The sequence below is a fragment of the Melospiza melodia genome, chromosome 1, assembly GCF_035770615.1.
Source record: "Melospiza melodia melodia isolate bMelMel2 chromosome 1, bMelMel2.pri, whole genome shotgun sequence".
NCBI lineage: Eukaryota > Metazoa > Chordata > Aves > Passeriformes > Passerellidae > Melospiza > Melospiza melodia.
Genome location: NC_086194.1, coordinates 36,255,749 through 36,275,111, shown reverse-complemented (window position 1 = coordinate 36,275,111; position 19,363 = coordinate 36,255,749). Strand labels below are relative to the sequence as shown.

Sequence of the window (19,363 nt, the reverse complement as noted above, 5' to 3'; positions counted from 1 at the left end):
TTATTTCAATGTTAAATGCCTATGTGATTTTTTATCTGTGGTCAGGAATAATCTTAAAAAGATCAGACCATTTAAAACATATACTGTAAATATAATTTTGATTTAGGACTTTGTCTCTCAGTTCTATCCTTTTCAGAGAAAAATTTTTATAAAAATGGAAAATGAGAAAAAACAGATACTTGGGGTATATTTAATCAAATATAAAATGGAGACTGTGAAAAGTTGTTGCTTTTTCAGAAGAAAACAACTGAGTGAAAGATGGGCTAAATCAGGGGCAAAGCAGAGAGCTTAGGGACTTCTCTAAGCCATGTTTCTGTAGAGGCTGGCAACCCGCTCAAGAGCATACAGAAAAGCAATAAAGGGTCCTGCTTTTACTCCTTTTTTCTATAGCAGATGGAAGGATAATTGTCAGAAATAGTTTAGAAATCTCACAAAACTGTTGTAAAGTAGTTGATAATTGTTAAGCATGTACTCGTTAGTTTGGTTATTATACTGCAAAGGGGGTTAAAAGGGTAGTTATAAGAAATACGGTACTCCACGTACCGTATTACACCGAAGTAAAGTGCATCACGCCCCCGCCCCGCTCCAAGCAAAACGAGCCAGCCTGGACAGAACTGTAATGGGCCAATCAAGCGCCTTAAACCTTCACGTAAATGAAGGATCCCAACAGAAACCAATCCAAAGGGACATAAAAGAGGATAAAAAGGGGCATCTGACCCAGTGAATCCGTGCCGCTCCACCTGGGACATCGGGGACATCGCTGCTCAAGACAGAACCCAGCGCCAGCGCTGCAGCATCCTCGACGGGACCGCTCCTGCTCGGCCCGCGGGCCCCCTTGCTTTAAGCCTTTATTTTTTTTATAATAAAAGCTGAAATCACTTAGTACCGGGCGTGTGTTCCCGTTTTTAACTACAACGCTCTGCAAGGAAGTGACCAATATCAGACAGTATTTGTTCTACTGGTTCTGCTTTCTACATTCTGTTTTTTCAACACAAGACACTAAGGTGAAACACCCGGAAGGAAGGGGCAGGGACGTGGCTCCTGTCACTGCAAGTAATTTGAACTTGTAGCATGGTGAGGGAAGAAAAGTTTTCAGGGTCTGTAAGTTTAGAGAAAAGGTAGAAGAATTGCTAACAAATTAATTGTAAAGCAGGCAGATATTAAAACTCCCAGTACAGTGAAAAATCTCTTTTCAGAAACCAGAGATGCATACAGTTTGTTGTAATTCAGAGCAGTCCTGGAAGCATAGGCTAGCAAGGAGAAATTGTTCATAAACATAATTTACTTTTATTCTTAGTGTTGAATGAATGACATGGCTCTAGTTATAATAAGAAAAGCTTAAGCAACCAAGTACTTTTTCCATACAGTACCTTTTTGTCCTCTGGCCCTCAGTGTTAAATGCTCTTGTGCATGTGTTAACCCCAAGTTCAAAAAGAGACCAAAGAACTTTACAGGAAAAATCACTGAGTATCATCAAATACAGTCATGAAAGGGGCTCAGGACGTGCTTTGGAGGCTGGCAAGCACAGGGAAAAGCTAAAAGTAAAAAAAAAAATCACTCTACACCTGCCCTGTCTTCACATCCTTTCTCTAGGCACTCCTGGCTACTCTGAACAAAGACACTGAGCTGGAGGTACTTGTGATCAGAATCATGCACAGCTGTCTTTACACATTCCTATGTATTTGTAGGAGCCATTCTTGTAGAATGTTTGGATGAAGAATATTACATACCTGTGCAATACACTGAAATTTTTCAGTCATGCCATAGTACAAACTGAAGTGTGGACCAGCTTTGCTACAGTAGTTAAAGATTTTCAGGTTAAATTTAAAGAACTTGTCTGAATTTAAATGCCTCAAGGCTAATCATAATTATTGATAGTGCTAAACATAGCCTTGACAACCTCATACAATAATTTCAACAGTGTCCTGACTTAGGTTACAGATAAGTTACGTATGGTTTAGCTCTTAAGTTTTTACTTAGATATGGACTGTATGAGTTAAATTTATTATCAGATGAATTAAAGTGTTCTAAAATAATGCAGCTTCTAGAAAAAATAAGCTCCCAAATTCCACTAGTGAAAATTAAATAATTAATGTTGAAAATAATATTTCAGTTTTCATCCAAATCAAGGGGGGGGAGAAGTAATTTTATTGGTAAATTATACATGCAGAAATTAATTTTGTTTTTTTTTTAATAGAGGTTACTTGTATTGCACTACTTCTTAGAGTTGGGGGGAATATAAGGAAAACCATTCAGCAACTATTCACTACATTTTGAAGGATTTTATTGTACTAGTGAAAATATAGATTGTGTTTTGATTATGGATACTCCAGTGGTTTCAGTGCAAATTATAACAGTGTATATTTTTTTTAAAAAAGTTAGATGTTCATCAAAACATTATGATGCATCCTCTTAAAGAGCAGCAAAGGAAACATCCAAAGTTTAACCGGATATAGAATGACCCTTTTAGCTTTAAAGCCTGCTGTGAAATGTATGTGGCACTCTCTTCAGTATGAAGTAGGAAACTCAGACATTCAAATCCTCTTGGGTTACCCAGCATCTTTTTCTTAGGCAAGCTTGCTGTCTAAAAATTGGGACCTTCTCTTGTTCTTAATCTAATAGCTTGAATATCTCTTTCACATTCTCCTTTTTATATTTATGAATCTCTTAAGAGTAGTAAGCTGCTTTAACTTTACAGAAAGAGTCAATATTATTCACAAGAAAAGATCACAAAATTGCAGAAGAGTTACGAGAAATGCTACAAAAATTCAAATGCTATATGATACCCTTGCTATCCACTTTTAGGTCTACTTCTAGGAAGACTAAATCTAACCTGACTTTTAAAGCATGTAGTCCTGTACTTAGGAGTATTAAATTTCAAGATGCAACTTCTACTATCTGTAATCAGACTGGTAATTTTTCAGGATGTTTTTTTGTAGAATTCTCACCCACTGCAGCCTTCAGAACCCAAGCCAGAGGCTCTTCCTGAATTACTCTGATTTACTAAATTAATTGATTTATCAATGTCCTAATTAAAGAGAAAAAATGAAACAAAAAAAATGGTGTATTAAAGTGGCAAGTACTACATGGTGCAGCAGAATATAAGATCTGTTTCTTCTTCTGCTACTCAGTGCATTTAACAAATAAATCTACTGATCAATAACCATTCTAATAGCAGTATTGATAAAACAAGCTAAGACAATAATTTCCTACTCCATTTCCTCCACTCCTTTTGAAGTTTGTGTACTGGCAGCAGAAAATAAATTACTTTTTCCTTTGTTTTAAGCAACAGATCTCCGGTTTTAGAAGCTAATACCTAGATAAGGAAAATAGGACACAAGCCTGCCCCAAACCCAGTACAAAAGGCTTGGAACAGCCTCACTTGTTTCCACACTTAAGGTCAAATCTGAATACATTACACCAAAGTAAATACTATGTATTATTTTCCCCTAATTGTTGGGGCCCATTTTCAAAGTCTCAGCCATTTCAAATAAGATCTGATAAAGTATTGTACAGCATGCCTTTCACTTAAGTAAGTGTGCATTAGCTGCACGAAAGCCCAGGCATATGCTCACCTTTAGATAATATTACAACCCCACCAGATTTAACAAAATCTCTTCTATAGGTAACATAAACATATCTACGTGATCAGAGCTTTGTTACTGCTATTACCTAAACCAGCTCTGGGTCCCATGTAAACCCAGTGTAGCAGTCTACTGGAAAAGGTAAACACTTGGTAAACGGATTAAAAAATTTAATCGTTAGAAGTCATAAAATTTGATTGGAAAAACCATCTTACGTGTTAAAAACACTCCATCAGTTTTACTTTCCACTTCAATTTTTCACCCTTAACAAGGATCACTTGTATGCCTTCGCTATAAGAATAACCAAAACAAACAAAAACAAATTAAAACCATAAAACAAAACCTCAAAACTCAAACAAACAGAAAAGCAAAAAACCCAAACCATAAATTAGACATCTTATTAACCTAGCCCAGTCAGACGTTGAGTTAATTTTGGTGAGATGTCCATAAGATTCTACTCTCCCTGGAACTTTCTAAAATCAGTATCTGTTCTATACATTTGATTCTAGCGGTAAACAGCCATTTAAAACTAATTTCCAAATCCCATCTTATTCCTGTAGAATCAGGAGGAGTTCCAGAGAGGTTTCCTTCTAGAAAGGCCTTGGCCACTGGTGATCAGACAGAAAGCTGGAATTCAGACCGGGTGGTCACAGGATGGAGACCGAGCTTTTGCCTCAAAGCGTGTGAAAGCCTCTTCAACAACACACCATTCTCAAAACCTCCACAAGGGAAGCACAAGCTCGTCAGAACGGCAGGAACTACTGCTGCTGGGCCATGCACTCAACAGCAACTTCCTGTGCAACAATGCCGCAAATGATAGTGGCAACTTAATTCGCTACCCCCCGGAAAAAAACCCAGAAAAGCCACGGCATTCTCGATCCTTTTTCTTCTAAAACTCAGTCACGAAGGGACCGGCGCCATGTGGCGGGGGGTGGGGGGGCACGACGAGTGCGAAGAGCGGAGGGAGGGTGTGGCCTCATCTGTGCCATCCCCCAATGGGGCTATTTAAGGAGAACGGAATTCCCATCGACCGGCTTTTTTCGGGAATTCAACTTCGCGAACAAGGAATACTGACGGCCTGCGCTTAGTTTTCTCAAAAAAGTTCATACGGGTTTTGCTTGAAAGTCCTTATTTTTTTTAAGTCTGTGAGCGCAGCCTCGGCTCCAGTGAGTGATGGTGAGTGAACGCCGAAGGGGAGGCACGCTGGGGCGGTGGGATAGGGGGTGTTTAAACGCCCAGCCGACGGGCGGGCTTCTGCTGGGGTATGTAGTGCCTTGAGGGGTGACCCCAGCGGGCAGCGGAGCGGAGAGTGGAGCAGTAACTTCTTCGGGTTATTCTTGGGGTGAGAAACGGGAATGCCCTCAGCTGGAGCACTGTTCGCTTGTAAGGCGGTGGTGGGGCTGAACCCCTGAGGGCTACTAGCATTATAACTATCTTGAAGGTTTTAGCACCTTACGAGGGGAGCGGTTAAGGTGGAGGGAGTACCGCCATTAAAAGGCCGGGGGCTTCTGCAGGGGAACGTCCGGCTCGTACCTGTCGGCTTTACGGGGTGTGTGTGTGGGTGCTTGGCGTCGGAACACGCTTCACACCCTCGAGCGGCCATTTTGTGACTGCGCTAAAGGAGCGCCGTCCCGCAAGGCTGGGCGGGTGCCCCGCCACCTGCCCATGGCGGTGTACCCGCTGCGCGTAGGCTCCGGCAGGGCCCTTTGTCTGGGGCTTGCGAATAGCTTTCAATGTCCTGAGGCGCCAAACCGTCCTGCCCACGCCCCGTCGGCGCTGAGCAGCCGAAGTGTGAGGTAAAATGGCGGCGGCACCACGAGCGGCGCCTCGCCTGCCCGAGGTCCTACGTCCCCCCCTGCTGGAGCAAAGGCCCGGCGACGCCCGGAGTGCCGCGGGCTCCTCGGCCCGCACCGGCATGCTGCTTGCTGTTTGTTCTTTCTATGTGAGAAACGTGCTTTGCGACTGTAGCACTGACGCTTCAAACACTATACGAGTAAGGTGGTGAGGCTGTTTTTGGTTTTGGTTTTTTTTTTTTTATTTTTTTTTATACAGGAGAGGTTGTGCCTAGCGTGCAGTGCTGGGCCGAGGGCTCCGCTTAGTGCCCAGCGGGAAGGCTGCGGCGCCAGCCGCGTTCTTCCCTCAGGCGCCCGCGCTGTCATGGAGACTGCTCAGCGTCCGCGCAGCGGGGCGTGGGTCACGGGGTTTAAATGCTTCAATTAAAAAAAAAAAAAACCAAAAAACAATCCAACAAAAAACTACTGCTTACTTTAAACAGAGAATGTGCTGAGGGCAGGGAGAAGCTTGAAAAATCAGGGGCTTGTGTGGCCAAAAAAAGTGAACGTTTTTCTCTCCTGGATGAGCATAAAATTGAGTTATGCTTGTAACACACGTGGGTGGGTAGGTAGGTATTTCCTCCACGTAGCCCAACAAACGTCCTTTTCCACATTTTCTTTTGCCAAAATTCTTAACTAGTCTCCCGACTACTGTTGCACCAGTTTTCCCTCATCAATTTAAACTTTATGAATTTAAACTTGAATAATTAAGAGCAAACAGATTAATTTGATCTTTTGATGAGAGAAGCAAAAAAACACCTGTTAATTCTGATAAGCTGAAAAACTGAATAAACCCCAATATTCGTGGCATCTGGAATTTTGATATCAGAGCTACTTCATGAGATAGACAAAGTGGACTTCTTTTAGAGTAATTCTAAAGGGGTGAGTCACTTCAGCTGATGCTGTAGTTCCAGTATCATAGGCAGTGTTTCCCACTTCAGAACTTGAGGTGGTTTAGGCTTTGGACACTGATTCAGCAGCAGTGTGAGGTCTTTGTGCATCGTGTATGTAGAACAGTCATTTGTGTAGTGCTATGTTCACAAAATTATTTGCGTTTAGATAAAATAGTAATTTTTTTGCATTGGCAAGCGTTTTCCATCATCTTACTGAGGACTTGAAAAGTGGCCTCGGAGGGAGATTTTCTTTCTTTTTGTTCTAGGAGAATTTTACCACTGTGCGGTTTTGATCTCCTTTTCAAGTTCTAGTAAATGCATGTATTAATAAATCTTATTTTTCATGTTGCCCAGCTTGCTGGAATGCCTAAGTAGTCTGTTTATTCTTTCTTTCTTTCAGGTACATAATGTGTGAGAGTGTTAAATAAGTTATTTTCTTTGAAATTCTGCCTCATTAGTGTGAGACACGAGCACTGCACTTCCATGGTGGCCAAGGCTGTGTGTGACAGGTGTACCAGCAGCATCTGTGGTTGCCAGCAGTGTCTGTGGTTGCCAGCTTCCTTCAGCTGGTTCAGGCACTTGCTGGGCTCCTCCCCTGAGAGCCGTTTCCTGTTTTAGGGCTGCCAGAGAACTTGCACAGCAAAGTGAATACCACTTCTAGCTTGGTTCACTGACACATCCAGAAAGAAAGAAGTAGAAGCAGCAGTTAGGTCAGCTTGAGGAGTTGCCATCTCAGATTTCAGTTCAAATGCCCTTTAGCTGGGTATGCAGCCAAACAAAAGCAGAGTACCAGGTGGGTGAAAAACTGATTGCTTCGTGTTAATCTTCCTGCCAGATTTTGTAGAGCCAGTTTCATTTGAACTGAGGTGTTAGAGCCAATGATGGTCCATTTGTGCAATTGAAATTCCTTGTCACCTGCTATATCTATAGGAAGGTGCAGGCATTCTGGTGTGTTAAAATGTAATCTAATTGACTAAAATAAATATTTCTGTTTAAATTTTTTAGGCAGCACATGTGGAGACCCAGCGTTCAAGTGCCACGGAGGGCACTGCCTATTCAGCAACAGTCAGTCAGGGCTATGTTTTACCAGAAGGAAAAGTCATGCCCAACACAGTCTTTGTTGGTGGAATTGACATAAGGGTATGTGTACACTTTAAATTGTTTAAGATAGGGTATAGGGTACATCAGTGGAGAATAAGTGAAAATTTTGCTCCTCTTTTAGTGGGGATTTTAAAATTTTTTTGTGGTGGTTTTTCTTTTTTTTTTTTCTTTGTGTGTGCATTTGCCAGTCTAGAAGATAATGACATGACATCATGGGAGAATTCTGGAACATGTCTTCCAAAACTAACTTTTAGTTCTTATGGTAGTGGAAAATGGGTTTAAAAAGTGGTACTTGCCTGCTTTCAATCAGTTCTAAGCAGTTGAATGCTTTTGAAGATGTTTAAGACCTTGTTTTCTTTTAGATGAATGAAGCAGAAATTCGGAGTGTCTTTGAACAATATGGTACTGTGAAGGAGGTGAAGGTCATCACTGACAGAACTGGTGTTTCAAAGGGGTGGGTAGAATAAGAGTTGTTGTTTTAAGTTGCTGCTTATGTGGACAGCGTTCTGTAGTAGGTGATATGAGCAGATGCTTAGCAACACACTTGACATGCTGAAGCCTTAATGCTAACTGCAGTCTGCTGTTATTGTGAGTTAAGACTGAAACCAATTAATCTATACTGCCCCAAACTAAATCTGTATAATCTTACAAAGAATAGCATTAATTTTTTTTTACTTCAACCTCTCTGTTCAGGGAAAAGAAGCTCACTGTCACTCAATCATTGAAAACAAAGCCTGACGCGTGATGCTTACACAGCCAATTCTTATGCGGGACTCTTCTGCTGGCTAGAGTAGCTAAAAATCAGGGGACAGTTCAGGATGATTAAGAGAATTAAATGGCTTATTCAGGGCAATGACTCTGCCCTCTCCTGACACTTGTGAATAAGTTCTAGAGGCAAACAGCCCGAACTTCTTTGGGTGAAGACTAAGTATGTGAACAAAGTTGAAACAAGGAAATTCCCTTTGAATATATTGAGGAGTTCTGGATAACCGTGGTGAAACCCTTAAATAAGAAGATGAAGGACCTTACCCTGCTGAGTTCTGGGGAGGCCATCCCAGTTTTGAAGTTATCCCTCCTGATGAGAAGGAGGGACTTCTCCCTCTTGAAGTTCCTTCCAGTGAGAATTTTTCTTACATTCTATGCTTAGCTCCTACAGTGTCATATCTTTTTTTTCAGCATATATAGCAATGGAAGAGCTGGAAATAAATTCATTTTCTCATATCCCTTCCTAGTCTGTGAAGTGAACCCTGCTGTGCTGTTAGTGTATGTTACAAGTATTGATAATCATTTGACTTATTCCATTAATGGGACACAATTGTTACTATAATGCTCTGAAATTATCTTAATTGTGTAGACGAGATAGACTAGGAATGCAGTGAAATAAACTGAAAAACCTCTTCAAGAATTGCTTCCCTCCCACTGACTGGTGTTACTGTTCCTATAATGCTGCTTCCATCCAGACCTCTGTAGTAAATATAAAATTAAAAGATAAGTCAGATCTTACTTAAAAATTTAACTTTAAGTTGCTAATATTAACAGCAGTCCTCATTCTGAGTAGTTAAAATGGAAAAATAGGCCTTATTTCATATTATTCTAAAATCTGGCATTTAGTTTCTTGCATCTGGCCTGAGTCATAAATTAATGTCCTAGTTGATAATTTTGATGTGCAATATAATGTACCTGGCACGTGGTTAACTGGTCTTGTTTCAAACATTTGGCCTAAAATCAAATGATACTGATTACTGAGTAGTCTGTTCTTCCTTTTTAGGTATGGATTTGTGTCTTTCCTGGACAATGTGGATGTTCAAAAGATAGTTGAGGTAAGCTCAACTTTGTTCAAATGACTAAGAAGTTAGAGGTATGAAGAGGTACAAAGGTTAGAGACAAGTTTGTGGAAGCCAAGTTACGTCCCCTGTAGAGAGAGTAAGCTAGGACACACAAAGTCTAGGGCTGCCCAAAAAGTAAACTTTCCTAAAATGTGTGCTGGTGGTAAAATCTTTGTGTATTTGCTTAAATAAGAAGCAAGATTAGTCTTCAGCATATTAGTTTTTAGCCTGGTGTGGTCAGACATCTCATGTAATTTTGTTTGATTGCTCTCATTTATTTAGTGCTTGAAAGCCTTGAGGTGTTTTGCTGCTTGCTTTTGGTAGTGGATGATTGTCACAGAACCCTTTTGCTTATGGCAGAAATGTAGACATTTAGTTATTGAGATGTCTTGGTTTAAGATAATTAAAGTGGGACACTCTAAAATGAGTCATCTCTCCTTTAGGTTGACCAATCCCTTTCCACGAATAAGTAGAAACAAATATGGATAGATATAAGTGAAAAAATAACAGTTTGCTAATAAAGAAGGAAATGGCAACAGGCAAAAAAATAACAGTAATAGTCACTAGTTACAAAGTTGCTGGAATCTCCTGGATTCCCAGGGAACAAAGAGGAACTTGAAATGGTGGGGTGACACCTCCCCAAAACAGTGGCCTCTGCCACTGACCAACCTTGTAGTTCCAAAGACAAGGGGGAAATGGTGACAGCCTCCCCCTTCTTACCTCTTCATTGATGAATGCAGCTGGTACTTGGTCAAGGGCTAGAACTCACAGAGGGATTTGCCTTCCTTGGCAGCAGCCGGCCAGGCAGCTGGGCTGGGGTGGCTGTGCCTTCAGTTCTGCAGGGCTGCTCCACGCTGGTGCAGACAGGCAGTGGTGGGATTCACCCTGAGCCTGTCCAGGATGCAAGAGAGAAAAGAGGGGTAAAAAACCTCAGAGCAGAGTCTCTGCCTTGAGCAAAGACCATGAGGCAAGAGAGTGCTGTCTCTGCTTTGACCTTTCAAAAGGCTGGGACACTTGCCCCACTGCCCCATGGTTGTGTTTTCTGGCTCCAAGGTCTTCAGAGACAGTAACAATTTTGGGCACAGACAGATAAAATACAATAACATTTTGGGTTACCCAGGGCATAGGAGTAACAGTATCATGGAAGACAGGATTAATTTTTTTATTTATGTCTCAGTAGTTGAAATATGTTTCTCTAGCAGTATTTTGTGCATTTTGTGCTACCTGGGGTGCAAGTATTTTTTAAGCCTTCTAGATTGTGCTGTGGCTGTTTATGTGTGTAGTGGGTCTAAGTACTGGCCAAACACCACTGCATCCACTAGAATCATTTACTCATTTTCTGCTGTGAGATAAGGATTAGGAGGAGAGCAAAGCAGGCTCGAAACTTTAAAGGGTATAAAGAAAACTTTATTAACAGGACTAGAAGAAAAATAATAAGAAATCAGAATAAACCTTCGGAACACTTTTCCTACTCTCAAGTCTTCTGTCTTTTCCTCCTGACAACTTGAAAAGACAAATGTGGTATTTTCAGTCAGTTTACCACTTTTAAAATAATCTTTTCTTCAGTTCATTTAGGGAGAGGAGCCTCTCCTGCCGTGTAAAGGAGACCAGGCCTGCAGGTGGTCATGTGATCTCTGCTGCTTGCCGGCCGCTGCTGCAGTCAGTTCCAGCTGCAGGGCTGCCTCTGTCCTTAGCCGTGTGATTTTCCCACAGTGCCGGCGGATGGCTCAGCAGCTCACAGCCAGAGCGAGGCCAGGCTCGGTGGTGGCAGAATCTCCACCAACCTGGCTGTGAGGCGGAGCAGGGCCTGGCCAGTGTTCAAAGGCTGGAAGCAAGAGAGTTTTTCCTGGGCTTTGTTCATTTTTAAGTGTGGTTTCACAGAGATGTGTTCAGCTTTTTTTAAGTCATTTAATAGAGTGTCAGTATTGAAAACTAGCCAGCTGGTTGGTTTTGTCAGGTCTGAAGAAAGGTCCTGCCAAGGCTGTTATAGGGAATCACTTAGGTAGCTGGTGGATTTCTTCCTTAACTAAAAACCAAATGATGTTAAACCACGACACTGTCACCATATAGTTTTTGTGTAGCAAACAGAGGAGATGAAGTGGTAGAACTGTTACAGACCTTCTGATCTTGGGAGTTTGATATCAGAGAAATTTTAGATTACGGCGCTTATAACCAGATCAGTTACTTGGTTCTGATAGACTTGGGCAGGTCACAAACCACTGACAAAGCGTTTTATTTTCCCTCTTTCTCCCCAGCCTGAATACAGTAACTGTGAAAATAATGTGTATTGAAATCCTTGCCTCTTTCAAGTATTTGCCTCAGAAAACTCCTGTGTCTCTGGAGGATGAACAGTCTCTCATTTGCTTCTGAAGCTCTTAGATAGGGAAGTAGATCAGAAAGACAAATCCAGATAGATGTGCCAGGCACAAATGTAGTGTGCTTTGATGTGCAGATGTGTTTACTGGCCATCCAGCTCTGTAAGTGGGAAGAGAACATGTTTGAATAAAGTGGAGAGTAATGAAACCCCAGCAGGAGATCCTTGATACTCACCAAAAGATTTTAAAAGCTTACTGTTACTTGATGTGGTATGATGACAAAAATATACAGTGACTGCTGTACTGAGCAACAGACTTCATCTGAGAACACCTTTTTCTTTTAACTATGTATTACATTTATTATGCTACATCAGTGTGGCATGCTTGCTCTGAGGTAACAATTTCTGTGGAAACCTCTTGAGTAGCATTGACATTGGAGTCATGCAGAGTACTGATTTTCTGTGTGTGCTTCAAAACTGGAGCCTGCAGTGTTCCTCTGTTAATATAGTACTTCCTGATCTGGGTTTGTGTACCAGAGGTCTTGGAAGACCCAGAGGCATATTGTGGGTTTTCTTTTCAGTGCACATTTCAGGTCTGCAGGCAGTACAAATACTTGCCCTCTCAGGAAGAAGCATGTTCAGATAGAGCATGTTGTCTTTTGGAGAGGATTGAAGAAAGGAAGACATTAACATGGGGCTTGTAGAGCTCAAATTATATGCAAAGGTTACTGCACTAAATCACTTGAGGCCCTATCTGCACTGAGTGGTCACAGTGTTTTCTGTAAATAAGCATAATAGAGCCTCTCTAACTAAAATTACTCTCAGTGCCTGTGTTCATCTGCCTGTTCAACAAGGCCTTGTAGCCTTGTTCAGCCCGGGCAGGGTTTTTCCTCTGCTTTAGTTATGTAACTGCACTGTGCTCCAGCATGAATCTGTTCGCAGTTCACATTGGAAAGTTGTCTTTCATTTAGAGAGGAGGCCTGTCTCCTAGGACCTTCCATTGTTGAGGTGGAGAAAGTAGTTGCATGATTTTGGGCACAGCAGGATTCCAGAATTAATTTAAAAATGCTCAAAATCAATCAAGACACCTCTGAAAAAAATAAAAACCAAACAAGTCCACCTGTCAAACTAGTCAGGTTATTGCACCTTTTTTCACCCCCATATCTGTTGAATCATCTTCTTGTACTAATAGAAATTAGAATGAGCAAGTTTTTTGTAATCACGATATTCTTATTTTGCAGGCAATAATACAGTTGCTGTTGCCTGTTCAAAGCACTTCCCTTTAGCAGAAATTGGAGAAAATTGCAAAACCATGTATTTTCTTGTGAAGCAGGCATTTCTGTAGAGTTGCATGTGATAGAGAATCTAGACAGACTATCTGCATCCAATACTGACTTTAATGCTTGGTACTAGAATTGTGCTAATAGGGCTAAACCAAAAATCTTACACTAGAGACCTGAGACTGTGGTCACTTTGCAATAGTACTGTCACTGAGACAGGAATAGTTAACACCCGTCTGTATAAAGCAGCAGGGCTGACGGTCACTGATACATAGTTGCAAATTGGAGTAGTGCATGTTACTATTGGGGCCAGTGATACATAATTTTGGAGGGTTGGTGAGTAGGCTGCTGAGCTGAGGGCACTGCAGGAAATCTGAGGTAAAAGGCATGTGGTGTAGAGAGAGGAGACTGGAGGTTGTTGAGCCTTTATGAGAGTTGCTGTACTGTGATGTAGAAGCAGAGTCCAGTCTCTTTAAAATCCTACAAACTTCTCACCTTGCTGATTCCCAGCTTACAGAGAATAACCTGTCTTTCAGTCACAAATCAACTTCCACGGTAAAAAGCTGAAACTGGGGCCAGCAATCAGAAAACAACAAAATTTAAGTAAGTATATCTAAGTAAATCTTTTCATATTGCAGGTATTATAATATAACAGGGTTTTTTTCTTAATTATACATCATTATCGTTGCAAGTACTTTTTATCTGATGCAGTATGTCTATTTTAGTTACACCTGGGTTCTGACTTCTGTGACCTCACTTGTATGATGTTGTTTTAATAAGAGTGAGGTTGGTAGCACAATACAGTATAGTTAATATTGAGGTAAATTTGTGATTCAGAACCCTTAAGGTTTTTTCCAGCTTGAATTCAGATTCCTAATGAAATAGATGTGGTAATGTCTTTAATACTGTTTTTATCTGTTTCAAAACAAGATTCCTGCGTGCATCCCAGACAAATAGTTCTTGGTCCTCCTCCACCACAGTTCCAGAGTGTGTGGGGTAATCAGAGTATGGAGACATATGTGCAGCCTCCAGCTGTCATGAACCCAGTAACACCCTATGTTCAGGTAGGACTGCTCCTGACACTGGTTTTGAATCATAAATAAATATTTTGGAAGGTGCAAGCACGTACGACTTTTGGAGTATGTATTGAGATTCCAATCTGACTTTACCTGCCTGTTATCATATAGCTTTCCCTAGTAAGAAGCACCCAGCTTCAAACCATTTCAAAGGAATGCCAGCAACCTTGAAAATTTGATTCAGTGACGTTAACTCATTCTAAAACAAAAAGGAGATACCCTTTAAGAATGAGAGCTGTTGAAAGTGGAGGGAAGACTGAGTTATTACTGCCTATCACAGATGCAGTTCACAAATGAAATGTATCCAGATATTTAATGTGTTGCTGTCCTGCTTCAGAATAAACTATGAAATATAAAATGTATTTTTGTAGACTAAGAGTGGGATAAGAAGTTCTCTCAGGTGCTTTTCTCCTAGCCAAACACATCCTTGGTTTTAAAATGCTGTTGTGTTACAAGAGCAGTGTTCCAGCATCTGCTGTTAATAGCTGTGCCCAGCACAGTATTGCAGATGAGCATTCCTTCTGAGGGGTGGGTACAGTGCTTCTGGCCTGGATATGAGTCCTGTGCTGTGGGAGTGAACCAGATCAGGCTCTCTTACTGCATTACTGTATGATGGGGCAGTACTGACTACAATCTGACCCTGTTTTGTAAATCTTAAGCAAGGAGGAAGAGCAGTCTTGCAGAAATACTTTCTTGCAAGGCAGAGAGCTTGATAATAGTATTTTTGCTGTTTCTCTTTAGTTTATTAATTTAAGTGCGTTAATTCTCTTAAAGGTTGGAATTTGCCTTTCAGTATTCCCTGAAGAATCTGGGAAAGTTCCATGTTCACAGTGTCAGAATACTTTCAGGAAAGACATACTAGAAAATTGTCTTAATTTGAGTACTTAGCTTCCTTTTCCTCCTAGAAACTGATCCTTCAGATTGTACTCTGTTATTTCAGAGATGTCAGTCTGCTTCAGATCTACCTCTCAAAGTTTATGGCATGACTTGCACTTCTGAAATTACATAAAAGATCAGTTACAAGCAGAAATGGGGTTTTTAGATATATAAGAGTTGGAATCTCACTTTATAGATGTTATTAGTGCCTGAAGTACTGAAGCAAGCCCTGTGGGAAGTCTAAAAGTTGCTTTTAAATAGTGAGTCTAGTCTGCACAGGAATTGAAATAACAGTGTAACTTCTAAAAATGTGCTCCTGGCTAATACCTCTACAAATATCATACTTGTATCTTGCTTCAAACTTGCAGGGTTTTCTTTAAAAAAAAGCTTTCTTTCCAGCCCTATCCATACAGTTCATCACCAGCTGTACTGCTAAAGCAGCAAGTTCCCATAGGATATCAACCTGCTTACAACTATCAGGTATGTCAAGTTTTACTAGAAGCAGAAAGGCTGTTGGATACCTGACTAAGCTGGAATGAAGTGTTAACTGGAGTCTGATCTCTGTGCTTCTCATTTTTTGGAATCTATCTTCCTTCACTTCTTCACAGCTACTAAAGCAAAAACAAAATGGTGATGAAAACTGTTGAGTAAATTAGCATACTCTTTTCTTTTTATAGTTTCATTACTGTTTTCTTAAATATACTGGGATAAAACAACTTTGAAATTAGAAGAATGTATGCGAATTAGTAGTACTTGTGGGAGGGAGTTTTGCATTTGTACATGCTGTAGTGTAGGATGTTAGGTACTTGGAATCAGTCTTATCAGATGATACCATGCTAGCTGTGTATGGGGAGGATGTGCTCTTGCACTATGAAAATGTCAGAAGGTGCTTGGCTGATAGTGGCGTTTGAACTCACAAGTGAAGTGCGTGGCTAAGTCCTGTTACTAATGCTAAACTGGGAGTAACTGGAAACAGCTAGAGCCTTGAGATCTGTTTTCAATGTAGGTATTTGGTTGCTCTTATTTTTCTAATATTTAGGAATATTTTTAATTTTTTCTTTACCTTGGAGTGAGAAGGTGATAGTTGAATAAAGAAAGGTGTCTTGCTGGATGTAAGACTGTATTAATTAATTGTTTTTTGAAAAATCCAGATATAAAATGCTATAACCAGTGGCTCCTACAGAGCAGTTACTTGTCTGTGTTGGACATAAATGAGTAAAAGGTGTTTCTTGTCCAATTTTTGTTTAAGGCTCAACCACAGTGGCTTGCTGGGGAGCCAAGAAATTATGTAATACCTCCAACTCCGGTAAGTCTACAAAGTTAGACTTCTGAAATTGTCTTCTTAATTAGCACATTGTTTTTACAGCTTGATACTTCACAAAAAAGTCTGTTTGTTGTATGGATCTGTATAATCTGGTCTGCAAATCTGTAATTGCTAATAAGATTGTATGTTGTCCATTCAGAATTTCTACTGATGTAAGTGCTTTTTTGAGTTACCTGGTGGAAGAGATCTGCCTGGTGTTGGCACTAGAACTACATGTTCTAGTTACAGAACTCTGAAATTCTAAGTAAAATAGAGTTGGTTTGTCAGGAAAAGTTAAAGTAAGCTCACCTGATGTACAGTTTTTTTTAAGTTTAAAAAGTCTCCATGTTCTTTGCAAATACTGATGAATTTTTTGGCTCCTTCCAATAGACTTTAACAATTTTCTCAGGCTACTACAAACTGTAGATGGTGCTGCTGGCCTCTGAAAAAATTCCTTGTGTTCTGTGACTTAATGCGAGTAACGCCTGTGAGAAGGGGGAAAAATATTCTATTTGTTTACAATGTCAGAATTTAAACTTGTCCTCTGGGTATTTTTGTATGTTTAGGTGTATTTATTGACTACAGTTTTGATTAAGTGTTTAAAAGCTGTAGTAGGTCATTTTCTCATAAGTCGTATTCTCTTCCTGAAAGCTGCCAGAAGTCATTGAAATATTGATTACACTATTGGCTTGAAATAGTTGTTTTAATAACATCTGTGAATGTGGATACATTATACAGCCATAATGTATCACTTCACAATTCAATGGTAGCAGGCCAAAATGTTCTTAGAGTAGGTGTGCATGGGGGTTTCATTGTTAAATGTTACAAGTTTGATTGTAGGAGCAGACAAGTGTTCTAAAACTATCTCAGCTAAGCAACTTTAGGTATCATTCTTAACTGTCAAAGTTAAACGGGTCATGGCACAGCATTTCCCTACTCATGAAACTTACCAAAACTGCAAAGATGAACTTGGCACATCTTATGGATAGATGAGGATCAGTGACACCATAAGTGTGCATGTTATTCCAGTGTTACTGAAACATTCTAATACTTTAAAACACTCTAGGTGTATACTTCAGTGAACTATCATGGCTCTGAGGATCCAGGATTTATACAGATGGAATGTGCTGTTCCAGAGCCCACGCAGTTGCCTAGCAGCCCACAAAAGGTAAGTGCTTTCTCAAAACTTTAATATTCTTTATCATAATTGCCATTCCCAGAAATTTGAGGGTTATATAGCTTTGTCAGGGGCCTTGGACAGATATCCTAGAAGTCAGGGTTATAGTTGCTCCTTTCAGCCTCTTGTTAAGTCCCACATATCTGATTTCTGTGTACAACTTCAGAAGTCTCAAATTTCCTTGAAACTGTTAGTGCTTGTTTGCAGTGCTGAGGGCTGGATAAAGTGTATGTACTACCTGATTAAGTCTACTGACAAGACTTTGCCTAATCTGTGGAAATTCCAGGGAAAATTAGAGGTACTAAAAAAGTAGATTCAATAGCACTGCCTGCTGTCTTAGGTAGATTTATTTTAAACTTCAAATATCTGAGTTGGTAACTTTCACCCTTTCTTACTGTTTTGTGGAAGGTGGCCCCAATTTAGTGAACAATTTGCTCTGAATTCAGTTTTCTAAGGGAGAAATTCCATTTCTCTGCTGTCAGCCTCATTCACAAGAGAACTGGCATGTCACTGATCAGAATTGTTATGCTGTAATGCTGAAGGGGGATAATGAGTTAGTAATTTTAGAAGATTAGGAGGGACAAAAAAATTACAAGTATCTCAGGAAACACAAGGCAGTTGAGGAATCCTGATTTCCAAGTAAACCCTGTGACACCTTGGCATTGCTAGCTAGTAATGTCCTAACTAAGAAAATAACCTATTACTATATATGCACCTCTTACTGTATTTCAGAAGTCTGTGGACAGGGGCATGCAAACAGTACTATCCTGTCTGTCTAATCCTGAGAACCAGCTGACAAATGACTTTGTATCACAAGACAGCAATGTAAAGGTATGTAGTCAAAGTAAAAAGATATCCCTGAAACATAGGGATGTTCACTGTGTTCACCTACAGGATACCATAAAAATGAAGCAATTCATATCTGTGGATGCCACTTGAGTTTTTTCTTCCTTGTACACACTCTGAGATGTGTGCTTAATGATGGAAAGAAGTGCTGAAATTGGATTCAGTGGGTTTAATCAGGACAGCATAAAAATTGCTGAGCAGTCAACTAATGAACAATTAGAGCATAAGTCTGACTAGTCATTTCTCAGTGACATGGCTGAAAGCAGTAGATTACTCCCTAGCTTGGACAGAGGATATGTTGACTTTATACCTTGATAGTCTGTACAGTGAAATAGCTACTGTGGATGGTGCCTAGTTATGCTTTGTCTCTGCTTTAACCAATAAATCATAGTCCAGGTTGGTAAGCTGGTTGTTCTTTTTTTGCTCTATGTATTCCATCTTCGTAGTTTTGCAATTTCTGATTACATTCCAAGTCATATGTAATTTCAGGTTATTAATTTCTAAGACCTTGCTTCCTTTTTGTAAAACAACAGATATGTGAACACGACAGGTGTACTCTGAAATGGGACTGGAGAAGCTGTGTTTTGTCAGTTTTGGAGAGGGATGAATAGAGTACAGGGTGTTGGGAGATAGTTTTCATGAGACTTTGGTTCCTTTATTCTGATTAATGGAATTTTTTTTCTTGTCCTCTCTTGTATCCCATCCCAGGAGGGTAAGACATACCACTTCAGAAAAGGAAAGACAGTACACAAAGCCATTTGATCAACAAAGACTTCAAAGTATCTAAATTAATTAACTAGATGGTACTACAGTTCAATTTAGCAACACAGAATGTAACATTCCTCAAAGTTACTTCAGGTTATGTTTGTACTCCTGTTCTACATGTTTTGATACTGTTGTTGTTGCTTGAGTAGTTTGAGGTTCGAAGTTGTAAGAGTTGACAAACTTCAGTGTTACTGTTTGTGTGCTTCCCCTGATAACTGACTGGAATGTTAGAGAGTTTATATGTTTCCTTTATGTGGATTTTTCTCTGAGCTTTAAGGTACAGTTTGCATATTACATGTTGTTTTTCATTAGCACATGGTTTTTCGTTAACTACCACTTGACTCATTGACCAGTTAACTCCTGCAGTTTAAAAATGGAAGTAGTTATTTGCCCAAGAGAATGTATTTTAAGACTGAGCTTTTAAATCAGTGCAAAGGAAGATGAGAAGTTGTAACTGAGCTTAAGTCCTGCTTGCCTTTAGACGACATAA

General features: G+C 40.2%; 1 protein-coding gene across 1 annotated transcript; it reads left to right on the top strand.

The window, feature by feature from the left end:
* Positions 1 to 5,385: 5,385 nt before the first annotated feature.
* On the top strand, positions 5,386 to 19,150 carry DAZL (deleted in azoospermia like). Its single transcript, XM_063176793.1, has 11 exons — positions 5,386 to 5,577; positions 7,315 to 7,449; positions 7,773 to 7,864; positions 9,179 to 9,230; positions 13,367 to 13,433; positions 13,761 to 13,894; positions 15,182 to 15,262; positions 16,032 to 16,088; positions 17,152 to 17,253; positions 17,995 to 18,093; positions 18,817 to 19,150. Exons 1-11 carry the CDS (start codon positions 5,386 to 5,388, stop codon positions 18,868 to 18,870), a joined length of 1,065 nt encoding a protein of 354 aa, XP_063032863.1. The 3' UTR covers positions 18,871 to 19,150.
* Positions 19,151 to 19,363: the final 213 nt, after the last annotated feature.